Source organism: Chelon labrosus (genome assembly GCF_963514085.1).
Source record: "Chelon labrosus genome assembly, chromosome: 18".
In the NCBI taxonomy this organism is placed as follows: Eukaryota; Metazoa; Chordata; class Actinopteri; order Mugiliformes; family Mugilidae; genus Chelon; species Chelon labrosus.
In genome coordinates, this window is record NC_140351.1 from 17,829,827 (window position 1) to 17,856,244 (window position 26,418).

The window sequence follows — 26,418 nt, forward strand, 5'->3', positions numbered from 1 at the left end:
ACTTTAGGTGGAAGCTGATGAAGCGCTTCTTTAAAAGACATGGCAGAAAGGACAAAGGCTGTAGGATTTGTGACAGTAGGATGCTTTTACCTCGGAAGAAGGGTCCTGCGGCTTTTCATCTTCTTCCACCCCGACTCTGGGGAACGAAAAAAGAAAAAAAAATGGTGTCAAACCCAGACACAATGTAATAAAACAATAAAGAGACAGAGAGAAATCCTGAGTCTCCATCTGTTTGACCAGCAAGTCTAACGCCGCGTCTAACTCGGGAGAGGAAGGTGAAGGCCGGCGCGCAACACGCCTCGCCCTGAACGTGACCTTTCTAATGCTTTCATCAAAATCAGCCTCGTCTTCCACATCACGCCGGGAAAATGTCAGCCGGGAGTTGTTTTGATAAATGACAACCGGCGCCGCAATTATGCTTGATATTCTGAGTGGCTGTTGTCCTCATCGGGTCGAGGTGCGGCTCCCGTTTTGCTGCAACAGGCCTGGGAGGAGAGGCCGCCTGCTCGCTCTGAATTGAAATAACCTGACTCGATGACAGATGGTGACGGCCTGGCGAGCCACTTCATCTGGAGACGAGGGCGTTATCTCGGCGTGCGCATGCATTCCCAGGGTGTACATTTAACCCCGAATCTGTAGCATCTTCTCAAATCACATTAAAAGAATTTCTAATATAATTCCGTGCCACCCAAGATCACCAACAGATTCACAGTTACAGTACTACCATCAGTAGAATGTGGTATTCAATGTCCCACAGAGCCTATAGGGAGGCTGATTGCTGTCACTGCTGTTCCTACAGGTCAGCAGTTTACACTAATAGCCTGCATTTTCAGATAGCCTACTGTGTGCTAGCCCTGTGTGTGTGTGTGTGTGTGTGTGTGTGTGTGTGTGTGGGTGTGTGTGTGTGTGTGTGTGTGTGTGTGTGTGTGTCTTTTAGATGGGCTGACTCAAAAGCCTCTTTACTGAGGGCCCTCTGCAATAACACAACAGAGAGGAGATTCTCATCAGAGCACTAGAGTGCTGCGGCTACTTAAGGTTGTGCGGATTTTTGCCTTGGCTGCCTTCCCTCCACAATCCATCTCACTGTCATTGTTTGACTTCAGTTTCTCCCTCCCAGATCATTGCTCCTCCTGTTATTGCGTCTCAAATTTCAGTTCAGCCTCTGTTTTCGCGGAGGCTATTGTGTGCCGTGCCTTTGCTGCTGTACACATCGTACATGTACTTGGTGTGAAACTCGCATAAAAGGACACACATTGTGGATGTACCTGGTAATTCGTCTGATTTTAATCCCGTTAGCAGCCCTTCCCAATAAACCATCCGTCACGGAGTATTTTCTCATTGCACACTGATCAGGCATAACATTATGACCTAATATTGTGTAGGTCTCCCTTGTGCCTCCAAAACAGTTGTGACTTATCAGAGAATGGACATGGGCCTTCTGAGGGTGTCCTGTGGTGTCTGGCAACAGGATGCTGTTAGTGGATCATCCCACAGATACTTGATCAGTTTGCGATCTAGTGAACTTAGAAGCCAGGTCAACACCTTGTGCTGTTTTTCATGTTTTTTGAGTTGTTCCTAAACCGTTTTTGTGTGTGTGCCTGTGTCAGCCTGCATCCTGCTGGGGATGGCTGCTGCCATCAAGGAGTGTCATTGCTATGGGGTGGGGGTGTCTGGTCTGGTCTAGGTGGATGGTACATGTCTGTTTCCCATCATCAACCGTCAATCATCAGCCACATTAACTTAACGTTATCCTTGAAGCAACTATCCAAAAATGTCTCCTGTTATCCCTTTTAAAAACAAAATTGTTAATTTGTCTCCCTTTTTTATCTTCTCAACATCTCCTGCCTTCATCACCTCCCACCTCCTCTTAATTCCGTTTCTTCTCTCCCACTAGCTTCTCTCTTTATTTTCTGCCCACCACATGAAGATATATTCTTCTCGTCAGCAGAACAGTTAGAGGAGGGCTGTCGGAGTTGTGCTGTACTCACGCCTGAATAGTGGTAAAGAATTGCTTGCGATCTGTCCTTATCATGCAAGTTTTTTTTTTGTTTTTGTTTTTTCTGGGTCTGCACTGGAGCAAGTTGTTTTGGTGTGGCGCAGGGGCCTCTTGGACGGGGGCAGGCTGCGACAGGCACAAACGGCCTGCACTTCACATGACGCGTTTGGCCGGTGGGATGCATTCCATGTCGACGGGCTCTGTCACTGAGCTGAGCTGATATGAAGAGGAAAGGGCAGATAAGGTGTGAGGGGAAATAGCAAGAAAGGGAGCACAAGCTTAGCACAAAGAACGGGGTGAGGGGAAGAAAAAAAAAAAAGGGTTCCAGTTTTTTGGGATGGAAGATAATCCGTGGTGACGTGACAGTGACAGAATGAGTCGGTGCTGCGTTGGTGAATGTGTGAGAGGGAGAGATAGTGAGTGAAAGATTGGCTAAGATACAGGACAAGACATGCCAGAGAGAAACACATAAAAGAGAATAGAAGAGAGCGGTGGTCTCTCTTAATGCAAGTGAGGAACAATGAGATAACAAAGCAGGGGGGCGTTAAGGAGTAGGACGACAGTCTGCTTTGAGTCTTGGTAGGAATATTATGCTGTCAGCCAGTCCTCTATCACGGCTTTCTTAAATTGATGTGACCCCCTTGCACTGTCAAGCGTACCTTCGGAATTTTTGATACGTTTGATAAAGACGAGTCAAGTCCAAACTAATCTATCTGTAACTGTGAGTTCACACACTCGCAAGTACGTGATCCTCCCATGACCCAGTTGCCTCCCTAAATGAGCTGGAGTGCCCTATTCTGCAGGGAAATCACATCCCATGCGATTAAAAAAACAGAAGAAAAGAAACGCACAATGGAGTAACACAATCTACCGCAATCTTGCAAGGTTATGAGTTTGAGTTGTGTCTCATATCCTGCCAGTAATCAGCAAAACCATAGTCTAGGCTTCCCTCTGTCTTTTACGTGCTGATGCAATATGGAAGGTGTTGTGCTGAGCTCCACTGTGACTAAAATATTTCTGGACACGTTCCAGGATGACAAGGCACTCTGCACAGGGCCTTCACTGACAACTCAGCCACTTCTTTTGGGAAACATTGCTATTAATAAACATGTCTCTGTCTGTGTTGAATATTCTTCTTTTTTTTTTTTTTTTTTTACATCATATTGTCCAATACAAGTTTTAAAAAGAGTAAGGCAGGAATTGAGGCAGAATGCACCCACGCACACCCATGGACACCTCATCTCAAGCTCGTAAACTTTCACTACGCCTCAGAGAAAAGAGGAAGAGGAGAATAACTTTGGCCTTAGGCTGAGCTGGAGTGTATGTGTGCACGAATGCGTCCGCGCAAATACACGTGTGCCCGCGTCTCTGTGGCGTTGTTGTTATCAGTCTGGCTGACAGCACTAGAGCGCGGATGAAGCTGAGCTAGCTGGGCTGCAGGCGCACCGAGCACGAAGCCTCAAGAGAAGGCGACGCAGAAGGGAAGGCTACATCGCGCATATGGTTTGTTTATCATGTAGCTTCATGCCTAGGGGCGAGACTACAAGTATTAGTTAAATGTGCTTGGATGCAGACAGAGAAAAAAAGAGTAATGAGACATTTCCACGGGATGTGATTAGCATCAGTAAACATTCAGATGAGCTTCTTCTTCAAGTCAAAACCTCAAGCACATAATCAACAACAAAGTGCTATTTCCTTCTTTTGTCTCTTGAGACAAAACTGAGTCAGAGTCTCACGGGGATTGTGTTCGCTCTATATTCGTGAGTTTGGACAAGAGGAAAGCTGTAAGTCATCCTTCCTGTTTCCTGCTTGCATATCCCATGTGGTTGTTGTTCTTGTCACTGGGGACACATGGATATCATATGATCCACGTCGCTTCATGTCTCTGCTAGTTTGGGTCCGTCCTCTTGTCGGCCTCAAGAAGGACATTTGATTCGGACCGATCGCTCCGTCTGGATGGTTTGTGTAATGGACAGTAATCTAAACTTTTTTTCTCACAGTATATCTAGCCAGGAGGTGATTGTTGTATTGTCTGGAAAAGTCAGAGATCTGTGGGGATGTCTAAGAAAGTACTTCAGCTCAGGAAGCGGTGTAAAAAAAAAAAGAAAAAAAGAAAAGCTACTCAGACATTGATACCTGCATTGACTCAGACTACTGCCTGAATTATTTGCAGTGATAAGAGAAAACAGTCGTGGAAGGACTAAATAAAAAGAAGGACTGTGCTCTACAGTTAAACAAATCCAAACAACTGAAAAGAATCTGAACCGTTTGCTTTAATGCTGAAAGCACGTCTTTTGCTCATTTGTTAGACTCTGATTTACGCCACGGGCCGGCTTTTTCTGCTCTGACAGCGTCGTAAAACATTTATAACGCGAGTGTGTGAACTGAAGGAGCTGTCGATCTATTTGTCACAGCAGGTGCCGAATCCAAAGAGAACCCGAGAACGCGGCGGTGAACATTTCACCCAAAACAAAATCCCGAAGTTGCACGGCAGATGTCGTGGGAAAGCGCAGCAGACACTCTGTCGGCATCAGCTGTTCAGTGCGAAACGCTCCCCTCCCATGTCTGAAACAACCAAAACACTATTGCAGTTACTATCCCCGAATCTTGTGCTGCATTTAAATCACGTCCTCTTGGGGGGGAATTAGATGCTTTGGGTCACAAGGCCAAGCTTCACAAGAAATATAACCGCATATGAGTTGTCCCACATGAGGTGCTCTGAGCCTCGACTCTCTCAGTGTTATGGCCGTGCAGTGGATGAGGAGATACAACAAAGAACAACACAAGAAACGCTTCCTTCCTTATACTGCAGTCTCAGCACAATAAAAAAATAAAAAAGTCTTATACAGTATGACTGAGCCTCTCACTGTAATATTTAGGTCAACCTCCAAAAACCTGGAACGAGAATCTTTCTGTCTCCGCAGCTTTAACCGAAACTCCACATCACTCGAGCCGGAGTAAAAATAAAATTGGCAGAGTAGTGGGTGCGTGTGCATGTTAGCAGTGGTATGCATGTAGAGCATATTAGTAATCTGTTGCGCTTCTATCTGCGTTTGTTTTAGTGAACTGTGCAAAGCATTTAAATAAAAGCACGGTTCATTGCCTCAGACCTTCGGTAACGCTCTTATCTAGACAGGCAAAACTTTTTGAATTTCCTGCCACGCCGCACGCTGATGAACAATCACCCACTCAACAGATGTCCAAATATTATGTTAGCATTTCTGTCTGAAACGAGCTATGGGACCGCCAGAAATAACTCTGCATATGCACTACCAACTGGGATGTTGCAGCTTGTCATGACTTGACGCAAACTACTCGCAGTTCTACTCACATTTGCATTAATACTTTCTTGAAACAGACAGTACCTGCCTGCTGTTTATTGTGTTCAAGCAGAGAAATGAGACCAGAAGATTAATACAACCCTAATGTTTGTACACTAAATATACTAAAACCCAGCCAATGTAATAATATCCACCTCTAAAGCTCACGATGCCACACGTTAAATCTTATTACACAAAATCAAAGTGTAAAAAAAGAACAGGATATTCCCTCATGTTACTATTGTTTGTGAAAAGCTCATCTCATTGCTGGCTCTAGCTCTGACGGAAAACTGTAGCACGACATCAGTCATTAAAGTCTTTGCAATAAAACAAAACAGCACAACCAAGAACATCTTTGCTGCTGTTATGCTATGTCATGTAACTACTTCTTACTGTTGAACCTAGCTTCTGGATCTTTTGCCTCCCTCTTCAGGCACATTTTAATTTTAATTGTCAACATGTCCGACTGATAACAATCCTTCCCCTAAATGAGTTTCTTTTTATCTGGGGCATCAGAAAACATTTTTTTAGCTTCTATTTCATTCTTCCTGACCACGAGGGGCAGTTGACTCATAGAACCCAGGTTACATTCATAACTACATTCTCAATTTCTGGTAAACAAGCATTGCTGGTTGACATAAAATGTGTCACTACCAGTGTACCATGGAAGTCCATCTATGTGTAAAGGTCCCGAACTGTAAGGAACTATATTTAAGGTGTTTTGAATGTAATAGGAACTGTAGGCATCATATAAGTTGAGTAGAGCAAAAAAATGAGTTTCTCGTGATGATAAGGAAACAGAAAGAATTTTTAGAAATATGTCTCTTTTCTGCCTGATGTGAATGAATGATTATGTAGCTACTTTATACTACATCCCCGTCTTAGCTTATCTCTTCTATGTGTATCTTCTCCCAGCTGCTGAATATGAAGACATCCCTGCGCCGTGGAAGCTGACAGGCCATCAATGTCTCAAAAAGTGCCACTTTAGGCAGGAAGGGAATCTTTTCTTTCGTTCATTTCAGCCAGCTGAATCGCTGCGGATAGCCAAGAACTGTTGGGAGCAGAGCGGGGCGAGTGAGCCAAAGATATTATCATGACACAGAATACGTTTCCCCTTTCACTGTTCACCTGGACGTCTCAGCATGACACAAGGAACCAACCCAAATTTAGTCAAGTGGAGTTAGCGGGATATGGTGCATGGATAAAACTTCCAACATCCAAATATCACATAAAAAAGGTTTATAGTTTCATTGTTTGCAGTGTTTTAAGATGGAAAATAAATGCGGTTGAAACTAAGTCATTTTGTTAGATTAAATTTTTAAAAAAATGTTACTTTGTTTTCCTGATTACTCATGAGAATGGGACTACATGCCAAGCTTGGCCCCAGTAAATCTTTCAAATTCATCTTATCAAGATTTATATAATTCAAACCAGAGGCAAACACTCTCGTCCGAATGTCCTTCATGTACTTACCTCCTCAGATGTCTAGACTTTGCCATAAGCAAGGATTATTAATGACTGTGTGATAGTGAAGCTGTGCACAAGTACGCATGCCAAAAGTCTCTGCCAGACCCAGTTGGTTTCCCTTCTTCCCGGATCCAAAACCTCAGCCTTTTTAAGGATCATTAATAATAATTATAAAGTGTTTGACTGAAAATGTAGATACTTTCCTGCGTTACTGCTCTCTGGTTTGTCTGAGTATGCGCATGTCAGACTGGGACATACTAATGAAAGGCTGCAGTCAGTGAACCGACCGGTTTCAAACACAGAATTATCAGTCTTTCAGTAAGTGGACCACTAGCCTAATGGTATTGCAGCCTGCAGTTGTAGCTGAGAAGCCAGATCATCCATAATTGTGGGCCAGAGCAAATCCTTTAACCATAGCTTTATTTCTCCTTCCTTCATTCTACATTACTATTGCCAAAACAGCCTCAAGAATATGATATCAAATGCCTCCTTTTGATGAAGCTGGTGAAGCTCTTTCATTTCTGGCTACGAGGGACGTCTTGATGCTGTGATTGGTTGTCATATCTGGATGGCGCCACCTCTTTCTTATGGAAGATCGAAGGTGGTGTCTGCTAGAAACAGCTAAATATATATGGAGAACCTCAGAAAAAGAAGTTCCTGGTACATGAGCTAATGTTGCTGGAGTCTGGCTGTTGGTGGCCGTTTTAGAGAGTATAGCTATATCTTAGAGGTTTTATGAGTGTTCTGCACTTTGGTCACTTGTTGGACCCCCATTTGCTGTTTTTTTTTTTTTTTAGCCAATCTAGCATGTTGAATCCGCTGTTTTCAGCTCTTCATGATTTTTCCATGACTTTTCAGCCACCTAGCTAATAGAAGCTCCTCAGGTTTCCCGTTTTTTTATGAAAACAACGACTACAGCCACAGTTATTTCCTCACCCTCAGGTGCAAAACATGTGTGCTAGCTAGGGATTGCGTGACTTCAGATCTTTTAAGGTCGACTGTTACGTGGTGAGAGTCGACACCGACCAGTCGCTGATGGGGTCACCAATAAAAACACAGTACAAAGTAATGCTTTGCAACAATGAAATCTATATTCTTGACATGAGTACATATGCTGAGAACAGACAGCTCATGCTCTACATACTGTGCGCTGCAGATATGTATAGGCTGTATAAAAACAGGCTTCTGCTAGCGTTAGCAGACGCATTTTCAGATGAGTGTGCATTGCAGTAGTACTTTTATGGTATTTCAGAACTGACTCACATATTTTGCATGTCAGGATAGTATGGGCTTCAACTTAGTATTTCCACACACTTGATGAACCGCTGCTAGTTTGCTGCAACGACCCACCTGTCTTCTCGGAGGCGCCCATGTTGTCATTGTCATGTGATCAGTGAGTAGTCAACGTGGTGCTTAAAGCATCATGGCACAGCAGTGAGGTCGACAAAGCGACTAGTCAACTAGTCTGTACAACGCCTAGTGCCAACTGGCCGTTAGCTGTAGTCTTTGAGGTGTGTCCAAGTGCAACTTTTGGTTCCGACACGGGGACGTGAGGTGACGTCACAGTCGACCCTTGTTGTGCCAGTAATCCTTTGATGTCAGTTTGTGTGTCCTGGCTTTAACAGTGGGCTGTTTTGTACGTGCAGCACTGGTATACTGACTAAATGCTTTCCTGCTTCACAAATGACAAGAGACACCTCCTTGATTTTTAACAGGCTTGCTATTGTATTACTGCAACTCACCTCGACCTTAACGCAGCCAATTACACTGTCACGGCATGGAACAGCAGAAGAGTAAAACTTTTACTTCTACTCTAGTAAGGAAGTAAAAAGATGATAAGAGGGCTGCGAGGACAAGAATAGTTCTGTGTGGTTGCGACCACGGCTGCCAGCTGGTCTAACCATGAGTCAAATGAGCCTGATAAATCACATTCAGTGTCAAACAACTGTCTCACATCCCATAGCCACAGAGCTGGTATGCTGGTATGATTTCATTTTTTCTTTTTTTGCATATTTGTCACATTTAAATGTTTCAGATCAAACAAATTTAGTAAACACAAAATGCCATTTCAAAGTGGTGATTTTATTTATTAAGGGACAAAAAACTATCCAAACGTGCATGGCCCTATGTGAAAAAGTAATCACCCACTAAACCTAATAACTGGTTGTACCATCCTCAGCAGCAATCAAGTGATAACTGGCAATGAGTCTTCCGCATCACTGTGGAGGAACTTTGGCCCACTCTTCTTTGCAGGATTGTTTTAATTAGCCAAACTGGAGGGGTTTTCGAGCATGAACTGATTTTTTAAGGTCATGCCACAGCATCTCTGTCGGACTCAAATGCGGACTTTGACTGGGCCACTCCAAAACCTTCATTTTGTCTGTCTTCATTTTGTCAAGTTTTTCGCCTTAATAAATAAAATCCTCACTTAAAAACTGCATTTGCGTCTTATTTTTTAATTTTATTTGATGATTTAAAACATTTGAGTGTGACAACTATGCAAAAAAAAAGAAAAAGAAAAAAAGAAATCAGCTCTGTATCTGCTGCCTCATCACCTCCTCCCTACCTAGCACGGACACCTTCCTCACAATGCCAATTCTGTTGCTGCAGTCAGGGAGATTGTTCTCTATATGTAGGTGCTGATGAAATTTTGAGGGCGAGCTGTGAATTATTTAAAAGGGAGGATTATGAAAGCAGCTTCTTGGCGCGTTGCTGGCGGGTATGAATCGATATGAGCCCTCCCCCAATCCCCACCACCAGCTCCCCACTATTTTTTTTCCCTCCCCACCAAAACCACAGACCCACTGAACAGAAGTCCAGACACATGGCCATGGGACACAGCAGGCCGGACAGCCAGATGCTCTGTGCCTGTGCATGTGAGAGGCTCGATGAAATACAGCCCACGAGAAAGCCAGGAGAGAGGCCATGGGTTTGCTTGTGTGTGTGTGTGTCCATGTGTGCGAGACATAGAGAAGGGACTAATTCAGACTGACCACATCCACAGGAACAGATGGCCAAGTCAAGGCCTGCCAAGTCTATTCTTCTTTTCCTCTGGATCTGCCTGGGGGCCGGGGTGTAGCAGTCAAAGTCGGAAGGGTTAGGAAAGCAGACACAAGGCCGTGCGCACAGATGTAGAGCACGCATACACACAAATCTACATTTCTGCGTGTGAAGTCTCACCCTCAGCTATGCACCAGTTACATAACTGTTTCGCACAGTTGCCTTCGATGAAGATTTGATTGCACGGGCTTGATTTGTGCAGTGCCAGCGCTCGAAGGCTTTCAGGACCAAATAAATGTTCCAGCACTGACTCTCTTTTCACTTGATCTTCTCTTAGTGACTTAGTCTGCATCCATTTCACTTTCTGTCTGTGCCGACCACCTTCACGCATGCCTTCTTTCTATGTGTGCTGAACCATAAGATTTGGTTCCTCTTTTCTCATCTCCATGTTTGCTGTTCTCTCTCTGACCAGGGGTTTCCCAACTTGAGAACAAACAGTTAGGAGCAAACAGAGCATGGATTTCATCACTTCAGTCAAAGAGAAATGGGCGCCTGTCAGTTGAAATCATTCATGAGACACAAAGAAATTATAAAAGGTTCAAAAAGATGACATTGTTACTTGGACAGGTATCTCAGTTCGCATTTACATTAGGAAGCACCTGACAAAGCAAACAGCTATTGCATTTTCCCAAACAAACTGGTATCGTAATTCAGGAAGTCAAAACATTAACAGTCAATCTGCTGCATGTAAATAGCTGCATGGCTCTATGGGCCGTGACACATCAAGCCGACGGTTGGCTGCATGCCAGTGGTTTGTTTGTGAGAGTATGTGGGCCTGGTTTTAGTGGTTGGCATCAGTCAGACCTGTGTCGGCTACTTTTCGGCAGATTCGGCCCGTTGAATCGGCAGCAGAACAAGTGAATCAGAGAGATCGCTCGGATGTTCAGTTTAGTGAACAAGCACGAGAAAAGACATGCAAGTGACAAAAACAACACTCATACGCAATTTCTTTTCACCATATGATCATCTAGAAAGAATAAATTGTCGACCAACTGATCATTGTTATTCAGAAGAGGCTAGCTATCTACAACGTTTTGTAACTCTTCCTAGTTCCTAGCTAACAGCAGCTTATTCTGTTTCCGTTTTTGAATAACAAATACAGGCTACTGCCACCTGCTGGTATGAATACTTATTTCTTTCAATGCAGAACTTGAATCCTACTGACTTCCTAAAGACTGACGGCTGATACTTTTGGATCGGAATGACACCGATCAGCCACAGCATTAAAACCAATGACAGGTGAAAGGCATAACATTAAAGGGGAACTACCGTTTTTTTTACCGCATATCCATATCGTGGGAGTGATTGGGGCACCGAAACGCAGCCTCTAAATAACGCATTATCTGCTGCGAAACCTGTTATCATCATCCGGGGTCTGTAGATTGACCTACTAACCTCTGACCTGGATGATGTCATCTATGAGCGCCGCGCGTGTGGCTTGTTTACCTGTTATTTGCTACTGCTAATTTTTTGCAACATATTTTTCCGATTCTGAGGTTGTGGACAACGACTTTGTTTATGATGGATCTAAATATCTTCCGAAGGACTAAAAATGACACCAAAGTCATATGGGTGAGTAAACGATCGTATTATATGCCAGAAATAAGGTCCAGGTTGTAAAAAACGGTAGTTCCCCTTTAATAATCTTGTTGCAATGCAATGTTTTCTGGGAAATCTGGTCCTGCTATTAATGTAGACATCATTTAGACACGTACCGCCCACATAAACATTGTTGCCCACATAAACATGTCGACCAGGCACCCCCACCCCATAGCAATGACACACCCTAATGGCAGCAGCCAGCCCCAGCAGGACAATGCGGCCTTTCACACCACAGAAACTGCTTAAGAACAGCTCAAATAACACGAAATACAGTCTACGTTGTTGACTCGACTTCCAAACTCCCCATACGGCAAACTGATTAAGTATCTGTGGAATGCTCTGGAACACGCCTAATCCACAGAGGGCCTTCCTCTCAACCCACAGGTCCCAGGTTCTCTAGCAACATCCTGATGCCAGGTAGGATAGGACACCCTCAGAAGGCCTGTAACCATATCCCAATGCACCTAAACTTTGTAGGAGGAAAAAGGGAGAACTAAACAATATTATGCAGGTGGTTTTAATGTTGGGTAACATTTGCATGTTTTACAGTGAATATATTGGGTGAACAAATACGAGTTTTTGAGAGTATAGCTATATTTTAGAGTCTAATTCGCTGCTCCGTTTGTGTTTCCTCCTCCAGACTCACTTGGGTTGCATTCCAAGGTCTCAGTGAAGAGTGAAGCAAGTAAATGTTTTAATAATTGATCAAAACGAAGACCAGAGCAGTGAAAATGTGAACAACGTAGCCGAAAGAAAGGCATTTTCTTTTATGTGCACACAAATGAACTTCATTGGATTTTTCTGTACCTCTCTTCCTCTAATTTTCCGTCTTCACCCTTCCCTCCGATATTCTTGCTGTTAATTCTTCAAGAGGCAGACGGCTGAAATTATAGAGTGCTAAAAATAATGGCTCTATAAATAAGAGGTGCCCATTGAGAGTGATTGAGAGATGAGGTCGCTAGGCAGCTGGGGATGCTGGGTAAGCTGAATTCATTAGCGCTCTCCGCTTCCAAAGAGTAGCCCCCACAACTCTCCCACACAAACAAACTGCACAGGTTCCTTGTAAACAACACACACAGCGGTGCGAGGCTGGGATCCAGAGTGTTCCGAACGCACTTTCTGTCTCTATCTCTACCGCTGCAGCTTTCTGCTGTGTTGCAAATTTTGGCCCCATCAGTACCATCCATCAGCACTCATTAGCACTTTCTTCCTTCCTAAAAGCACTCCATGCAGGCCACATGTGTAAAGCATTGTTCATCCACCAGCGGAGTGGAAAATGCACGTGCCCGTGCGTGTGTGCGCGTTTGCATTTGTGCATGCGTGAGAGGGTGCGCGGCAGAGGCACCCCATGCCTGTTTTATTATTCATACTCGTGTGGATCCTCTTTCAGCCCACAGACACCTGCCTGAGATGCTACACAGACCATGCGGATGTCCTTGCTATATTTTCTTACTAACCTCGCTCCCTTTCTTGTGCTTAATTGGGAATTCTTTATACAATAAAGTCAACAAACCCTTGGTGTTTGTATATCCTCTTTGCATGATAATACAAATTTCCCTGTGTCTGTATTTAAAGCATCTATCCGGGTTTGTGCACTCACACAAACAGACACGCACGGACACCCGAGTGGCCACTTTTATGGCCCTGATGCTCTTTTTAATGGCCCTCCTCCTCCCTCTCCATATTGACGTCATATCCATTAGGCTGGGCCTCTGGGCCTTTTTAGTGGAGGCTGGAGCACAGGACTCCAGTGTATGAGTCCTCCATCCAGAGTCAATCTCCACCTTATAAACTTGCCATATTGGCCAAACTGACAGATGCGGTTACCACGGCAATCAGTTCAGTCTCTCCACACTCCGCCATGACTATCAATCCAGAGAGAACCCACTGAACTGTGTGTAAGAAGGGAGAGCAGTGCATTAACAGTACACTCTCCACGAGCTCTCAAGCTCTCACCTGCTTATTGTCTACGCACATCACACTCAGTCAGACACACATACACACAGCTCAACTATCAACACTCCTATGTGTGTTGATAGTTGAGCTGAGAGGAGACTATCTGTATCTGGTGCCACAGAGAGTAACCCCGGCAAGCTAATGTGAAGAGATAACGTTTCACGTCTGATCAGCATCAGAATCATAATTCATTGGGCCCTCCCTGCCTCCTTCTCTCTCATTATGTTCCCAAAAGCAACGTCCTCAATTAGATTCCTACTTACCCTTGGGACAAGCCTTTTTTCAGACCCTGAATTCAGCACCTGAAGTCTCGTCAACACCCTACAACCTTACACGTTGCGCTGACTGACTCTTTCCCCTTCATGAATATAGAATGAGTGTGAGGTACACAGGCAGCTTCAGTCATAGCAAAACAGAGGTAGCTAGAGTGGTGACAATGCTGCGGTGTGGACAGAAATGGCTAATGACGGCTTTGGGTCACGTAGCTGTGGAACCGAGAGCACCCACTAGACAAGGCTGGGATGAATTTTGATGGCAGAGGTTTTTTCCCCGACTGCGAAAAGAGCCGTGTGAAATGTTTTACTGAAGCTCGGCTCTTGGATACTCAGGAGATATAATCAATGGTCGGTGCAGCTGGCTGAACTCGCCGGGCTCCACTGTGACTTAGCGCCGTACATCTACGACTGCAGCTAAGCTCAATGTAATGAGAAATGAGACTTAACTTTCAGTGCAGCAAAGGAGGGGAAGATCACCCAAGGAAGAACAGAGGAGGAGGGAAAGAAGTGAGGGGAAAAAAAAGAAAAAAAAGAAAAAAGAACCGCAGGTTGTTTTGATAAATAACAGTGACAAAGTGTTCTGGGAACAGCCTCATAGCTCCAATCCATCACTGGATCACCAGGCTACATTATTAATGAATGCGTTTTGTAGACATAAAAACTTCATTTTACAAATAAGACAGATTCATTTTGTTAGACAAATTGGACCGACGAGAGACAGTCACCTGCCCCCTTGATCAATTCCTGAAAGGACAAAGGAGAAGATGGATAACTCTAAGAGTTCCCACATCCATAAAGCAGCTGCACAACAAAGAGTGCTTTGGAAACCTCATTACAGAATATGTTACATCTTTAAAGCTATAAAGAAAAGCCTTTGTTTCCAGTCCTTCTAAAGTCATCGCTTGCTGTAGATTCATTCTTCAACGCACGCTTCTCTTATACATTTCCATTTCTCTTTGTTGCAAAGGAATCTGTTTGATTGGGCAGAATAAAGAACATACCAATGACAAAGAAGACAGAAGTTAAGATCCCTTTCGCATTCTTACTCGGTCTTATTGTCACTTTTCATTATCAGAAGGGACAAACCAATGCTGGAGCCATTCATCCTTGATGGAGCTCTTTCAAGTATCTTCCATCCGATCAGGCTGACATCTTTTTATTATGGGAAGTGTGTGTTTGCCTGTGAATGTGATGATGATACGTGGATGACTTTGCTCTCTCCTTCAGCCTGCTTTACCATTAAAATAAGAGGGAGGAGGCGTGTCTACGTGTGAAGTCTTGAAAAGGATGTCTTCACGACTGCGAATTTTTATTAAAACTGCTAAGGTGCTACAGGCAGATAGATGTCACAGTGAGCGAGTGAGCAAGCGAGTGAGCGAGCGAGGTCAGTGGGGCATGAAGGAGAGTGAGTGACATCAGAGACATCTTTTTTCCAACCATCCATCTGTCCACTCGAAACAAACTGGCCAGTCATTAGCCAGAACCCAGCTGTTATGTCTTACTCTCCAACTTTTGAATATTGCTCATTTATATGTACACACACAGTGCCACAGACTACAGCAGAGTGTGGAGCGCGGCCCTCGGTTTCCACCCTGAAGTACATTGAAATTACATTATCTCTCGACGCTTTTAAGGGAAAATGGCATGTGCTTGAGCAAATTTTCCATCTCATATTCTAAGTCAATCACGCAAATTGCTAGACAGACTGACTGAAGAGCCTGAAGCCATGCTAGAGGACGTACGAGGCTGCAGCAGGGACAGCTATGCTTTGAGCTATGCTAATGTCACCTACCATGCTCATAATGACGTCCATGTGCATCAATGTGATGGTGGAATAATCTGGAAAATGATTTTCCAACCAGGAAAACTGTCACGAATGCCCCGCTAAATCGCAACAAAAAAATTTAGTACATGCTTTGCCACGCTGCTGACATCATATACGTATTGCAGAGACATGGCGGACGTATGTAAACCTGATCGCTCACACATGCCTAACCCTATACTTTGGGCAAATACCGCCATTTTTAAGACGACAATAAAGGCCGACACAACAAGCTGGTCGGACGGCCGTTGGCAAGTGTTCTGTGAGGGTGGCCCTGGTGAGGTCAGTGGCCCTGGTTTTGGCGGTGTGTCCTGAGGGTGGCTTTTCAGCTGACTCAGTGCTGAATTGAGAAGAGAAGCGGAAGTTGGACAAAAGGACAAAGCTCTTCTAGTTTTTCATCTTTATCTTATCTGAAAATTCAGATTCAGACATATTTTAACAATGAAATCCTTGAGAATGAGTAAACTGTAGACCAAGTGACGAGCAAGATTCAGGACAGGCCAGCTCTGTACAGTAATGAATTAAATACAGTAATGAAAATACTATTATACTTATAATTTATTAGCATATATTTCATTTTATAATAATAATGTTTTGAAAAACTTTTCATGACAGTAAGTCTGGAAAGCTGAGCATTTCGCTTGCTACTGTAGGCCTACAGTTAAACCCACAACTAATAACAGATAAGCATGTGGACTAACGGCAAAATAAAGCTATTAGTCTGGGCTCAGGAGAAATAATGATATTCAAACTGAAAGGGCTTGAAGAGGACATGACTGGCCAATGTTCAAAGCCTTGGGGCCCCAGACTGTTCACTGCGACTGGGGCTCACATCTCCCCAGGGGTGCGCTGCCACCTCCAGCCGCCATCAAAGCCAAGAAACCAGACCGAGACTGAGGAACGGCGGTGTGACAATGCTTGTGTGTGTGTGTGTTTCTGTGTGCTTGTGATACTGCTTGGGCACAGAGTTACACGGACAAAAGAAAAAACAAAGGCAGGAACAAACAGAGAGCAATGAACAGATTTCAAAGACTGCGGCACGGCAGTACTATACTGTAGTTTGTTTGAGGAATATGCATTATTAAGTTTATATTTTAGGAATGTGATAGAAGTTTAGACTGTCACACTGGAGACAACAAAAGACCTCAGAAAACAGTGTTAGATGTCTCTATTACCTTTTGAATGAATTCTGCATGACAGTAAAGACTAAAAAGCCTTTGAGGAAAGATCAACATGACATTACTACCCACACAAAAGTAAAGGTGTGGATCTCAGAAACATGGGACTTATTTTTGCAACGGAGCATTGTTGGCAGAGGCACAAATGTTGGCAGATTGCCAGTATCCTGAAGAGAACCTTTTGCCTGACAGGCTTTTTTTTTGTTATTTTATTGCTCCAAAAAAGGTGAGTGGGTTAGTGCATTTGGGTGTGTGTGTTACGACTTAGCAGAAACACGTCACGTAAGGATGTACGGTTAACATATTGTAGCTCTGTTCAAAAATCATGTGGACCGGTAATTCATTCATTCATTCATTCATTCATTTTCTATACCCGGTTATGCCTGTTAAGGGTCGCGGGGGTCTGCTGGAGCCTATCCCAGCTGTCATCGGGCGAGAGGCAGGGGTACACGCTGGACAGGTCGCCAGTCCATCGCAGGGCTAACACAGAGACAGACAAACCATTCACACTCACATGCACACCTACGGCCAATTTAGGATCACCAATTAACCTAATGAGCATGTCTTTGGATGGTGGGAGGAAGCCGGAGTACCCGGAGAGAATCCACACAGACACAGGGAGAACATGCAAACTCCACACAGAAAGGCCAATTTATCTGGCAAAATCTTCTTTTAGTATTAAAAACAATCACATATTTGATATTCCGAATATCAAATGCAAGATTATTGGTGATTAAAATAATTATAATATATAAGTTATCATAGAATATGATTGCTGCAGGAGTTACAGCTAATCTAATCACTGGCAAATACATGTGTGGTTGTACTTTGACACAGCTATACATCTAGCTATGCTTATGTCCACTAGCATGCTCATAATGACATTGTTAATTGTGTCAGCAACAACTTTGGTTCACAGCTTGAGTTGGTGATGTATACACTGATTGGGCATAACATTATGACCACCAACAGGAGATGTAGATAACATTGAGCATCTTGTGACAATTCAATGTTCTGCTGGGAAACTTTGGGACCTGGCAGTCATGTGGATGTTACTTAGACATGTACCACCCACCTAGACCAGACCAGGCACCCCCACCCCATAGCAATGACACTCCTTGATGGCAGCAGCCATCCCCAGCAGGATGCAGCCTGCCACACCAAAGTCGTTTAGGAACAACTCAAAAAACATGAAAAACCTCCAAATTCACTAGATCCCAAACTGTGTCTGTGGGATGATCCACAGAGGCCCCTCCCCTCAACCAATAGGACCCAAAGACCCCCACTAACAGCATTCTGCCAGACACCGCAGGACACCCTCACAAGGTCCATGTCCATTCTCTGATGAATCACAACTGTTTTGGAGGCACAAGGGAGACCTACACAATATTAGGAAGGTGGTCATAATGTTATGCCTGATTGGTGCATATACCATAATTTACACAATGCATCTGACTGAGACCAGCTTCCATACACATGTGCATACCACACAGGTCAAATTAAAACTGACTGGCTACCAGTGAAGTTCACTCAAACCTGCCCTAATGATAGATATTGATCCTGCATCCAGACTTTGCTGCAGGGCGTGTTGAGTTTTCATCTTTGAGTTTTGAGTCTGCCTGTAGCACCTTAACAATTTTGAGTAGTTAGTCAGTTGTTTGCACATACACTTGCATTTGAACTTCAAGAAACACATAACCCCTTTTTTTATTATTATTATTAGCATATTTTTTTTCATTTTAGCAATTTTTCTAGGATGAGTATTCCAAAGTTTGTTTTTGCCTCCTGCAGAGTAAGACTAACATTAAGTGAGAAGAGATGTGAAGGCAATGTCTCCCGAAGAGAAGAAAACAAGAGCCGGAGAAAATAAAGACAGCGCCACAGTCCCCTGGTAAGTTTCATTTCAGTATATCAATAATTGCTACTGACTGTACAATACAGGAAAATGGGATTTTCATTACTGTATGCAGTTAAGTGTAAATAATCAGTTTATTTTGCGGCAGCATGATGAAACTCTCAAGTGTGGGCAATAACGTACCTTGAAATTGCGACTGAAATGGAGAGGGAAGAAAGGGGAACGGCTGAGAGGAGAGAGGAGAGGCAGACGGTCTAGACTTTAAAAGCACACTTTGTCTGGTGAACAGTGAGCTGACTCAAAACTGAGGCAGTGTTTTTAAGACTTCACGTCTGGTCTGAGTTTGTAAATGTGCATCACATGAATTTCACTTCTTAGTCTGTCACCTCAGCTCTGCGTGGTGTGCAATCCTGCATTTGTATAAATTTGTTTTTGGCGTGAGCTTGGCCCGGCTGTGAAGGTCAGTAAGATCTCAATTTCAATTCCTCTTTCGTGAATCCTCTCAGACCCGTTAGTATTGTTAGTAACTGGCACTCCGCTTTAGATATTTAGACAAATACTTGTGCTAAAACCATAAAAAATGAAGTCTGTTTACATGTCTGAGAGCAGGGCGCGGACCCTCGCCTATTTAAATCTGTCAACACCTGATGAATGAGGAAAACAATTCCTGTTTGCAGCACGTCAAACAGTGCAGACTGACCCGCATCTAGCACCAATATACCTAAAATTATACAAGGTGGAAACCAGAGAGACTTTACAGGCCTTTTCTGCATTACTTTGCTGCATGCAGTGGTTTGTCTATTGAGGTTAAAGAATACAGCTCAAGGAAATCTGAACTCTTGTACATGGTCAGTGCCTCCAATTTGCTGTGCTTGATATGCTTCTCTATAAATAGTGTCCTAAATCTTTTTTTCTCTACATTTTAGGTCATGACTCATGTTTTTAAAAGTTTCTAAATCAGTCAAACCGATTACTTCTAGAGTTATTTTCATCTCAGACTTTTGGGCCCGGCTGTACAGTATATACAGAAGTAATTTCGCACAGAGTACAACTTTCAAAGAGCATTTCCCATTTTCAAAAGATGGAATGGAAGTTAAATTTGCTCCGGGTGAAGAGATGTAATGTATTATTCACCGAAATGAAGTCTTCTAAAATTGCTACTTGTCCCTCTCCCTCACATCCAGTCGGATGAGGAAAGAGACATGAGGAGGGAAAGTAGAGGTGGGAGTTTGGGATGAGAAGCAGGGAAAACAGAGCTATTCTTTGAAACTTGACGGCCCCGAAGGCTCGACACACTCCGCTCCGGTGTGCCGCAGAGATGGAGAGACTACTCACAAAGACAGCGGTGTCAGGGGAATAGAAATAGGCATATGTATATTCAGAAAACATATCCACAGGTAGAACTGGCACAGACACAAAAGCAAGAAAAATGGGTGGGAGGTATAAAAGGGATATAAGTCAAGGAAAAATTAGGTCTCCCATAATGGACATTAATGCCAATGAAAATATAATAATATATATATATATTTTTTTAAAAATACCTGTCATATTAGGAATTTCTATTTTCATTTTAACTACACAGTCAGTCATTATTTACTATGAAACACACAAACACATTCATTATAAGCACACACATTATTTTCTGCTAATGTAATCCCTGTATTTGTGTTCTGTTTGTGCGTTTCTCATTGGTTCAACCATTTCACACCTAGGCCTCAACATGTCCACCTGGACTTTTTTGCTTATTTTGACTACAACAAGGTCAGAAAATGTCCTGCGGGTCCTGTTATCTTTTTTTCCAGAATACCTGGAACTTCCACTGTCTTTCAGCTATTTATAACTTGTTGCATGTCGTAAGAGTGAAATAACCTTGTGGGAGAGGTGGAAGTGCAATGACCTTAATGACATTGTGAAGAGCAACGTCTCAGTTTTGAGAAACTGTTGGAGTTTTTCCAGTGGCTCAAACCATGATGCAATTACGGCAATACGGCAAAAGTTGCGCAAACATGCTGTTGGCAACACATTCAGTTTTAAACTAGAAAAAAGGTTTCCTTCGTAAACCCCTGTATATGTATGTGTAATGTCTCCAAATGAAACAATCAGAACATAATAATATAACTAGTGTATAGAAGGAGCGTATTCTTTTTGATGCCACTGCTCTCTGGTTGGAAACAAACTGCTGTCAGTGCTACTACCGTTCCACCTGGGTGAATGCGACACTCCAAGCCTGCTATCAGCGTGGTGAATTTGTAAAATAAGAACCACAATAGTGGACGTTGGTTCCTTGAGATAAATGTTTGAGGATCTCTACATTTGGGTTGTACGTCAATCAACTGTATCAGTTCCTCCCATTGGTCACTGCCTTGATCGCATCACTTCAAACTTAAGATTTGTTCAAACTGGTGCCCGCCTAGTTCGAGTCGCCGAGGGATTTCACACCTGTCTTCGCTACATCTCACTGAAACTCATCAACATTCCACTCTCTCTCGTCCGTCTCACCGCTGCTCATCACTTCCTGAGTGTACGTCCCGTCCCGTATGAAACAGACCGTTGCTGGATTGTCTGAAAACACCGCTGTCAACGAAATCAGTCGGAAACGCAAAGGCCCTGAAGATGCAGCTGTGATTGTTAAACTTTTATAACTTTGAAATCCCCTGTTCTGAGCAGAGCATTTTTATATATCTTGGAGAGGATATTTGACTTCCATGATAAAATGAATGTCATGTGTAATGTCACTTAAACACAACATACACTGATCAGCCACAACATTAAAACACACGAAAACGGTTTAGGAACAACTCAAAGGACATGAAAAACAGCACAAGGTGTTGACCTGACCTCCAAATTCACTAGATCCCAAACTGATCAAGTATCCGTGGGATGATCCACAGAGGCCCCTCCCCTGACCCAAAGGCCACATTAGAAATGTTAACAGTAAAGACAGTCACACATTATTGTAGGAATCAATGACCACAAACAGTGACTCATCCTTTTTTTACCGTAACTATTAGAAACACATTTCACCAGAATTTGGAAGTACAACAGTCGTGTGTAATCTCAGACGCCCTAGTGCAGATAAGGTTAAGATAAGGTCTAAAACATAACATATCAAATACTTCCCGAACTGCTCAACTGGACAAAAACTGAACAAAAGACCAGTTTGTGGATACAAATCCAGTGCCTGGGGAATTTTACACAGATACTCCCTCTTTGTCTGGTTCATAAACGTTAGCAGTACAATGGAATGGAGCTTATTTTGCTGAAAAAGCTCAAAAGAACAACTGCACAGATTGAATTTCCAGAGCCAATCTGCTATTCATTAACAAGAAGGACGCACAAATTGCTTCATTTTCTGTGTCTTGATGCTTTGGGATGTTTCAGGACGTTCCATTGTTTCAGTGCAGGTTCTTTTGGATAAACAGCATTTTGCTTGTATCACTGTTTAACTTTGGTCTCTGTCTGAAGACTATTATTTATTTTGGAGCTTTATTTGCTCTCTGTAGCCATATTTTATACATGTTATTCTGATAAATTGTTTTATCTTAATTTCCTAAGTAAAGCACTTTGTGACGTTGTCTCTGAAAAGAGCTTTAAAATAAAGTTAGTTTCATTTTAAGGTTTTAAATCAAGTCCATCACATCCTAGTATTTTCCTTTTATATTAAACTGGACTTTATCATTCTAGTGATGTTTTATTTTTTATTTTTCTTCACCTCTTATGTAACTTGCTTTCTAATTAGGACAACATATTTTCCTTCCAGTTATATTACTGACAGGCATGCACTCCATACACACTGCTTCCAAACACTGTGGGAGTCAATTTCCGAACGGTGATCTAGGCCATAGATTACGCTTTAATAATATAAGTATCTAATTACCGCCTTGCATCCTTCACGCCTCTTGTGCACTCCTTAATCATTGTCTCCCACGTGGCCTCCAATCACAGAAACCACACGGGAAAAAACAGCACTGTGTGCTTTCATTTTATGGCTACAGCTTTTTTTTTTTTTTTGCAGTTTTTTGTACACACGCATTTATATGTAGAGCGCGGCAAGCTGCTTTTTAATGATATCTCCTCTGTAACCTGTTTCCATGAACCTGCAGACCTGCTCTGCCCTGTGCGCCAGCTGTATAATGGAGGGCAGAGTTGGAAAACACACAGGGGGGAGGGAGAGACCGAATTCAAATACCTTTACAAAGAGTTGCTGCATATTTAGAGAGATGAATACATGTGAGAACGTAATTTGTCTTTTTTTCTTTGCAGGAAAGCGAGAAACCACAAGTGATGGAGGGAGAGATGGACAGATGGAGAGACAGGACGATAGGCCTCACTTGGATCAAGCTGGCTGTGTCACCCGACAAGGTGTCGGCACTAACCTGATGTCCAGACGGCGCAGCATGGGATCAGCAGCCGTACCCAGCACCCAGATGGTGAAGCCAACCAGCAGCAGAGTGGTGGTGTATATGGTGCGATTCACTTCTGTGCGTGTGTCTGCGTCTGCGCCTGTGCCTGTGCATGTGTTTCTCGCAGCCAGGTTAAAAGCTATAGCGCCCCTGAAACCTGAGGAAAGAGAAGACATTTCTCAGCAAACAGCTGGATTAATGCCATCCATCAAACCGCGGGACAGCCTTCCACCGACCAATTATTTGAAAGAGGTAGTGGAGAGAAATCCAGCTAATAACTCTGTCAATGGGTAACAGATTACACCCTGACTATCACTATCATTGACCCACTGCTGACCAGCAGATTGCCCCAAGACATAAAGCCTTAAGCCAAAACAATTCCCAGAGCAAATCCTTTATTGCCTGGAGAAACGGGTGCGGAAGGGGGTGCGGTGGTGGTGGAGGAGTTTTGAGAAAAAGCAAGACAAGGGCTTTTTTTTTTTTCTTGTTTTTTTTTTTTTTTTTTACAAAAAAACCTTCTTACGTAAGAGGTAAAGTGGGTCAGGCACGCAGAGAAACATGCTGCCGTGGCATTACCCCACATATTCTCATCAAACATTCTTTCCTCCTGCACCATTAAACCATTAAGCCATTAGTCTAACGTCAGATGCTTTATATACCCTCCTTCCTAAAATACAGGCTACAAAAATAGAAAAAGCTGATAGCGGATTACATTTTTAAAAAGAGAGATTCTGACGGTATAGATTAATGGGAAATCTGTGAATTATTATAAAGCCCGAGGTAGGCGTTGCTCTTTATGGCCGCCTAACTGACTTTTATGCACACACACCGACTCTTTTTCCACAAGGGGCATATTCTCTCAGCATCCTCACTCATGCCATTAGCTGCAGGCAGTGAGGAGAACGGAATAGTTAGAGCTTTCACAGGATAAATCGGGGTGAAAGTTTTCTGAGCCTCCTGCAGCGCTAGCGTCACTATTTTTAACATTTATCACTATGTCAGACAGAGATGCAGGCAGACACATGGCCAAAATGCTGCTTTAAATGGAAGCAAATCACGGTGAATAACGTTGATAGAGATTAGGATGTTGGGAAAACAGTACCTGCAAACATCATGAAGTGCTGGAAGGTGCGAGGTATCTTGTGCGAGCGGCGCAGATTAAGCAGGAAAGATAAAGGGTAGATGTTGAACGCTCTTGAAATGAAGATGGACAGCTGTTTGTATTGGGTGCAGATTAAGGAGAATACTTGAAGAACATGAGTCAAGAGTAGTTTTTTCAAATATGCACACAGGCCAATTATTTGCATACATATCAGACAAATAAATAAATATAAAAGTGCAAATTCTTGGTGACGCCAGTGAATATTACCATACATTTGCAATTGTGCATGTGCACACACACAAAGGAAAAAAATTAAATCTCTGAATATTTTCTGCTCAGGATGCAAACACAGCAGCGTGGCACCATGCCGAGGCAAGAAGCCAATCAGGCTCTGCCAGCTGTCTCTGCCCTCCACACACACTTTGATGTTTCACATAGGATGGGACTGAATGCTAAGTGTCCCGGGCAGCAGGATATCTGTACAATCATCAGGGGATATCCTGGAAATACTTAACATCTTCTGTCATACAGAAGAAGTTAAGAGTTGCGCCAGATAACCCCTTATGAACTTGAACGCAGCCTGAGATCTTCTGGTAGTTCTTGTAAGTGGCGCCGAAGTCGAGAAGAAAATGGAGAGGAACACGCAACAGAGGTTTGGAGCGCAAACATAATGTATGCAGACAGGTAACCCTGCTTTAGTGGAGTGATGGGATTTAAGTTATTTTACATTAAGTCCAACTATTATGCCGGGAGTAATAAAGGGACCAATATCTTAAGCAGGGGACCTTAGTCTGACAGGCCTATTACTAAAACAGAGCTCCCTAACATCCTGAAGTCAATATTAGATCTCATGCACCCTATGGATTTTCAAAGGCAATATCCTGCTCCCAAAAGCAGTCATTTCTCTTTATCAAAGGCCTCTGAGCTATTTGAATGGAGGTAATTAAGCACTTTCATCTCAGCCTCATTTCCAATAAAGCCTATCTGCATTGTCACTGGCAAAGGCTGCAAGCCACGGCGATTAAAATCTACTGTGTAACCAAAGAGCGATTAACAGGGTTGAATCGCCGGGGTTATTTCATTTTTATAGACGCTTTTAGCAGTGTACAAGAGGACGTCGACCTCCATTTATTCTGGTTTGAACGTCCAGGTCGGCTTCTACTAGATGTAGTTAGCCAGCTTTTTTTTTTTTTTTTTTTTTTTTTTTGTCACTCTAAGCTTTTGTTATGGAAGCACAAATGAGGATAAACAGGCTCAGCGCTCGAGTCAAACATTTTTTCACCGGCAAAACCCTTCGCACTGAACATAAAAGCACTGGGGAAAAAAATCTGCTCAGTAGACTCATTCGCCGGCCCCTTTGACCCTACGCCGGAAGATGGATTGTAATCATAATTGCTGGCCATCTGGGCAGTGGACTGTGAAAGAACAGTTCCTCGGAGTGCGGCCACTAGAGTTTCTCCTCCGGCACACTCCACGGTCGTGCCGGCTCTAAGGCAAGGACAACTGCACAATGGGCAGCCAGCAGTCCATTATTAAACATTTGGCTCTTTCGGAAAGCTGACAGATATAACAACAATTCTGTATATGAGTATATATTAGTTTAACGTGTATCGCTACGGAGCAGATGACCTTCTGATAACGTGGAGTGTGGCTGGTCTAGATACGAAGCTAATGAATCGACTGTATGTGAGTCTAGCTGAAAAGTATCAAGTCAGAAAACTCCACTTATTGATTCCGACTATATTACAGTTTACACTGACTGTTCAATTTACAGTGATAAAAATGACTCACTCTTACTCCATACATATTTAACACTTGTACCTGTCGTTGCTATTGTAGCTTGTGTGTATATTTTAGTAACTAAAACCTAGTTGACTTATATAGACCACTTACTGTTATTTATATATGTGCACTTCTTGGTTTTGGCACTTTCGGATAGATGCAAAAACTCATTCTATTGTCTCCACACTTATTCGCTGTGCATGGACAATAATATTCACTCATTCATACATCTTCTGTAACTGTTTGTCCTGTGAAGGGTCGCGGGGTCTGCCGGAGCCTATCCCAGCTGTCATCATGCGAGAGGCGGGGGACACCCTGGACAGGTCGCCAGTCTATCGCAGGGCTAACACAGAGAGACAGACAACCATTCACACTCACACCTATGGCCAATTTAGAATCACCAATGGACCTAAGCAGCATGTCTTTGGACGGTGGGAGGAAGCCAGAGTACCCAGAGAGAACCCACGCAGACACAGAGAGACCATGCAAACTCCTCACAGAAGGGCCCAGTCGGCCCATTGATTCGAACCCGGGACCTACATACAACAGGCTGGCCTCTTCCACAAGTTATTATGTGTCATTAGCTAAATCCACTTCTTC

The 26,418-nt window shown here is 43.3% G+C and overlaps 1 protein-coding gene across 1 annotated transcript in view; it reads right to left on the reverse strand.

Annotated features, from left to right (window-relative positions):
* Positions 1-26,418, reverse strand: part of LOC311503186 (sodium/hydrogen exchanger 9-like) — a 61,791-nt gene that overhangs the window by 10,243 nt on the left and 25,130 nt on the right. The window contains exons 11-13 of the mRNA XM_084565757.1: positions 24,037-24,148; positions 22,908-23,091; positions 91-136 (exon numbers count right to left, since the gene is read on the reverse strand). Of these exons, the coding sequence (XP_084421883.1) occupies positions 91-136; positions 22,908-23,091; positions 24,037-24,148 (342 nt within the window). The remainder of the gene's footprint in view (positions 1-90; positions 137-22,907; positions 23,092-24,036; positions 24,149-26,418) is intronic.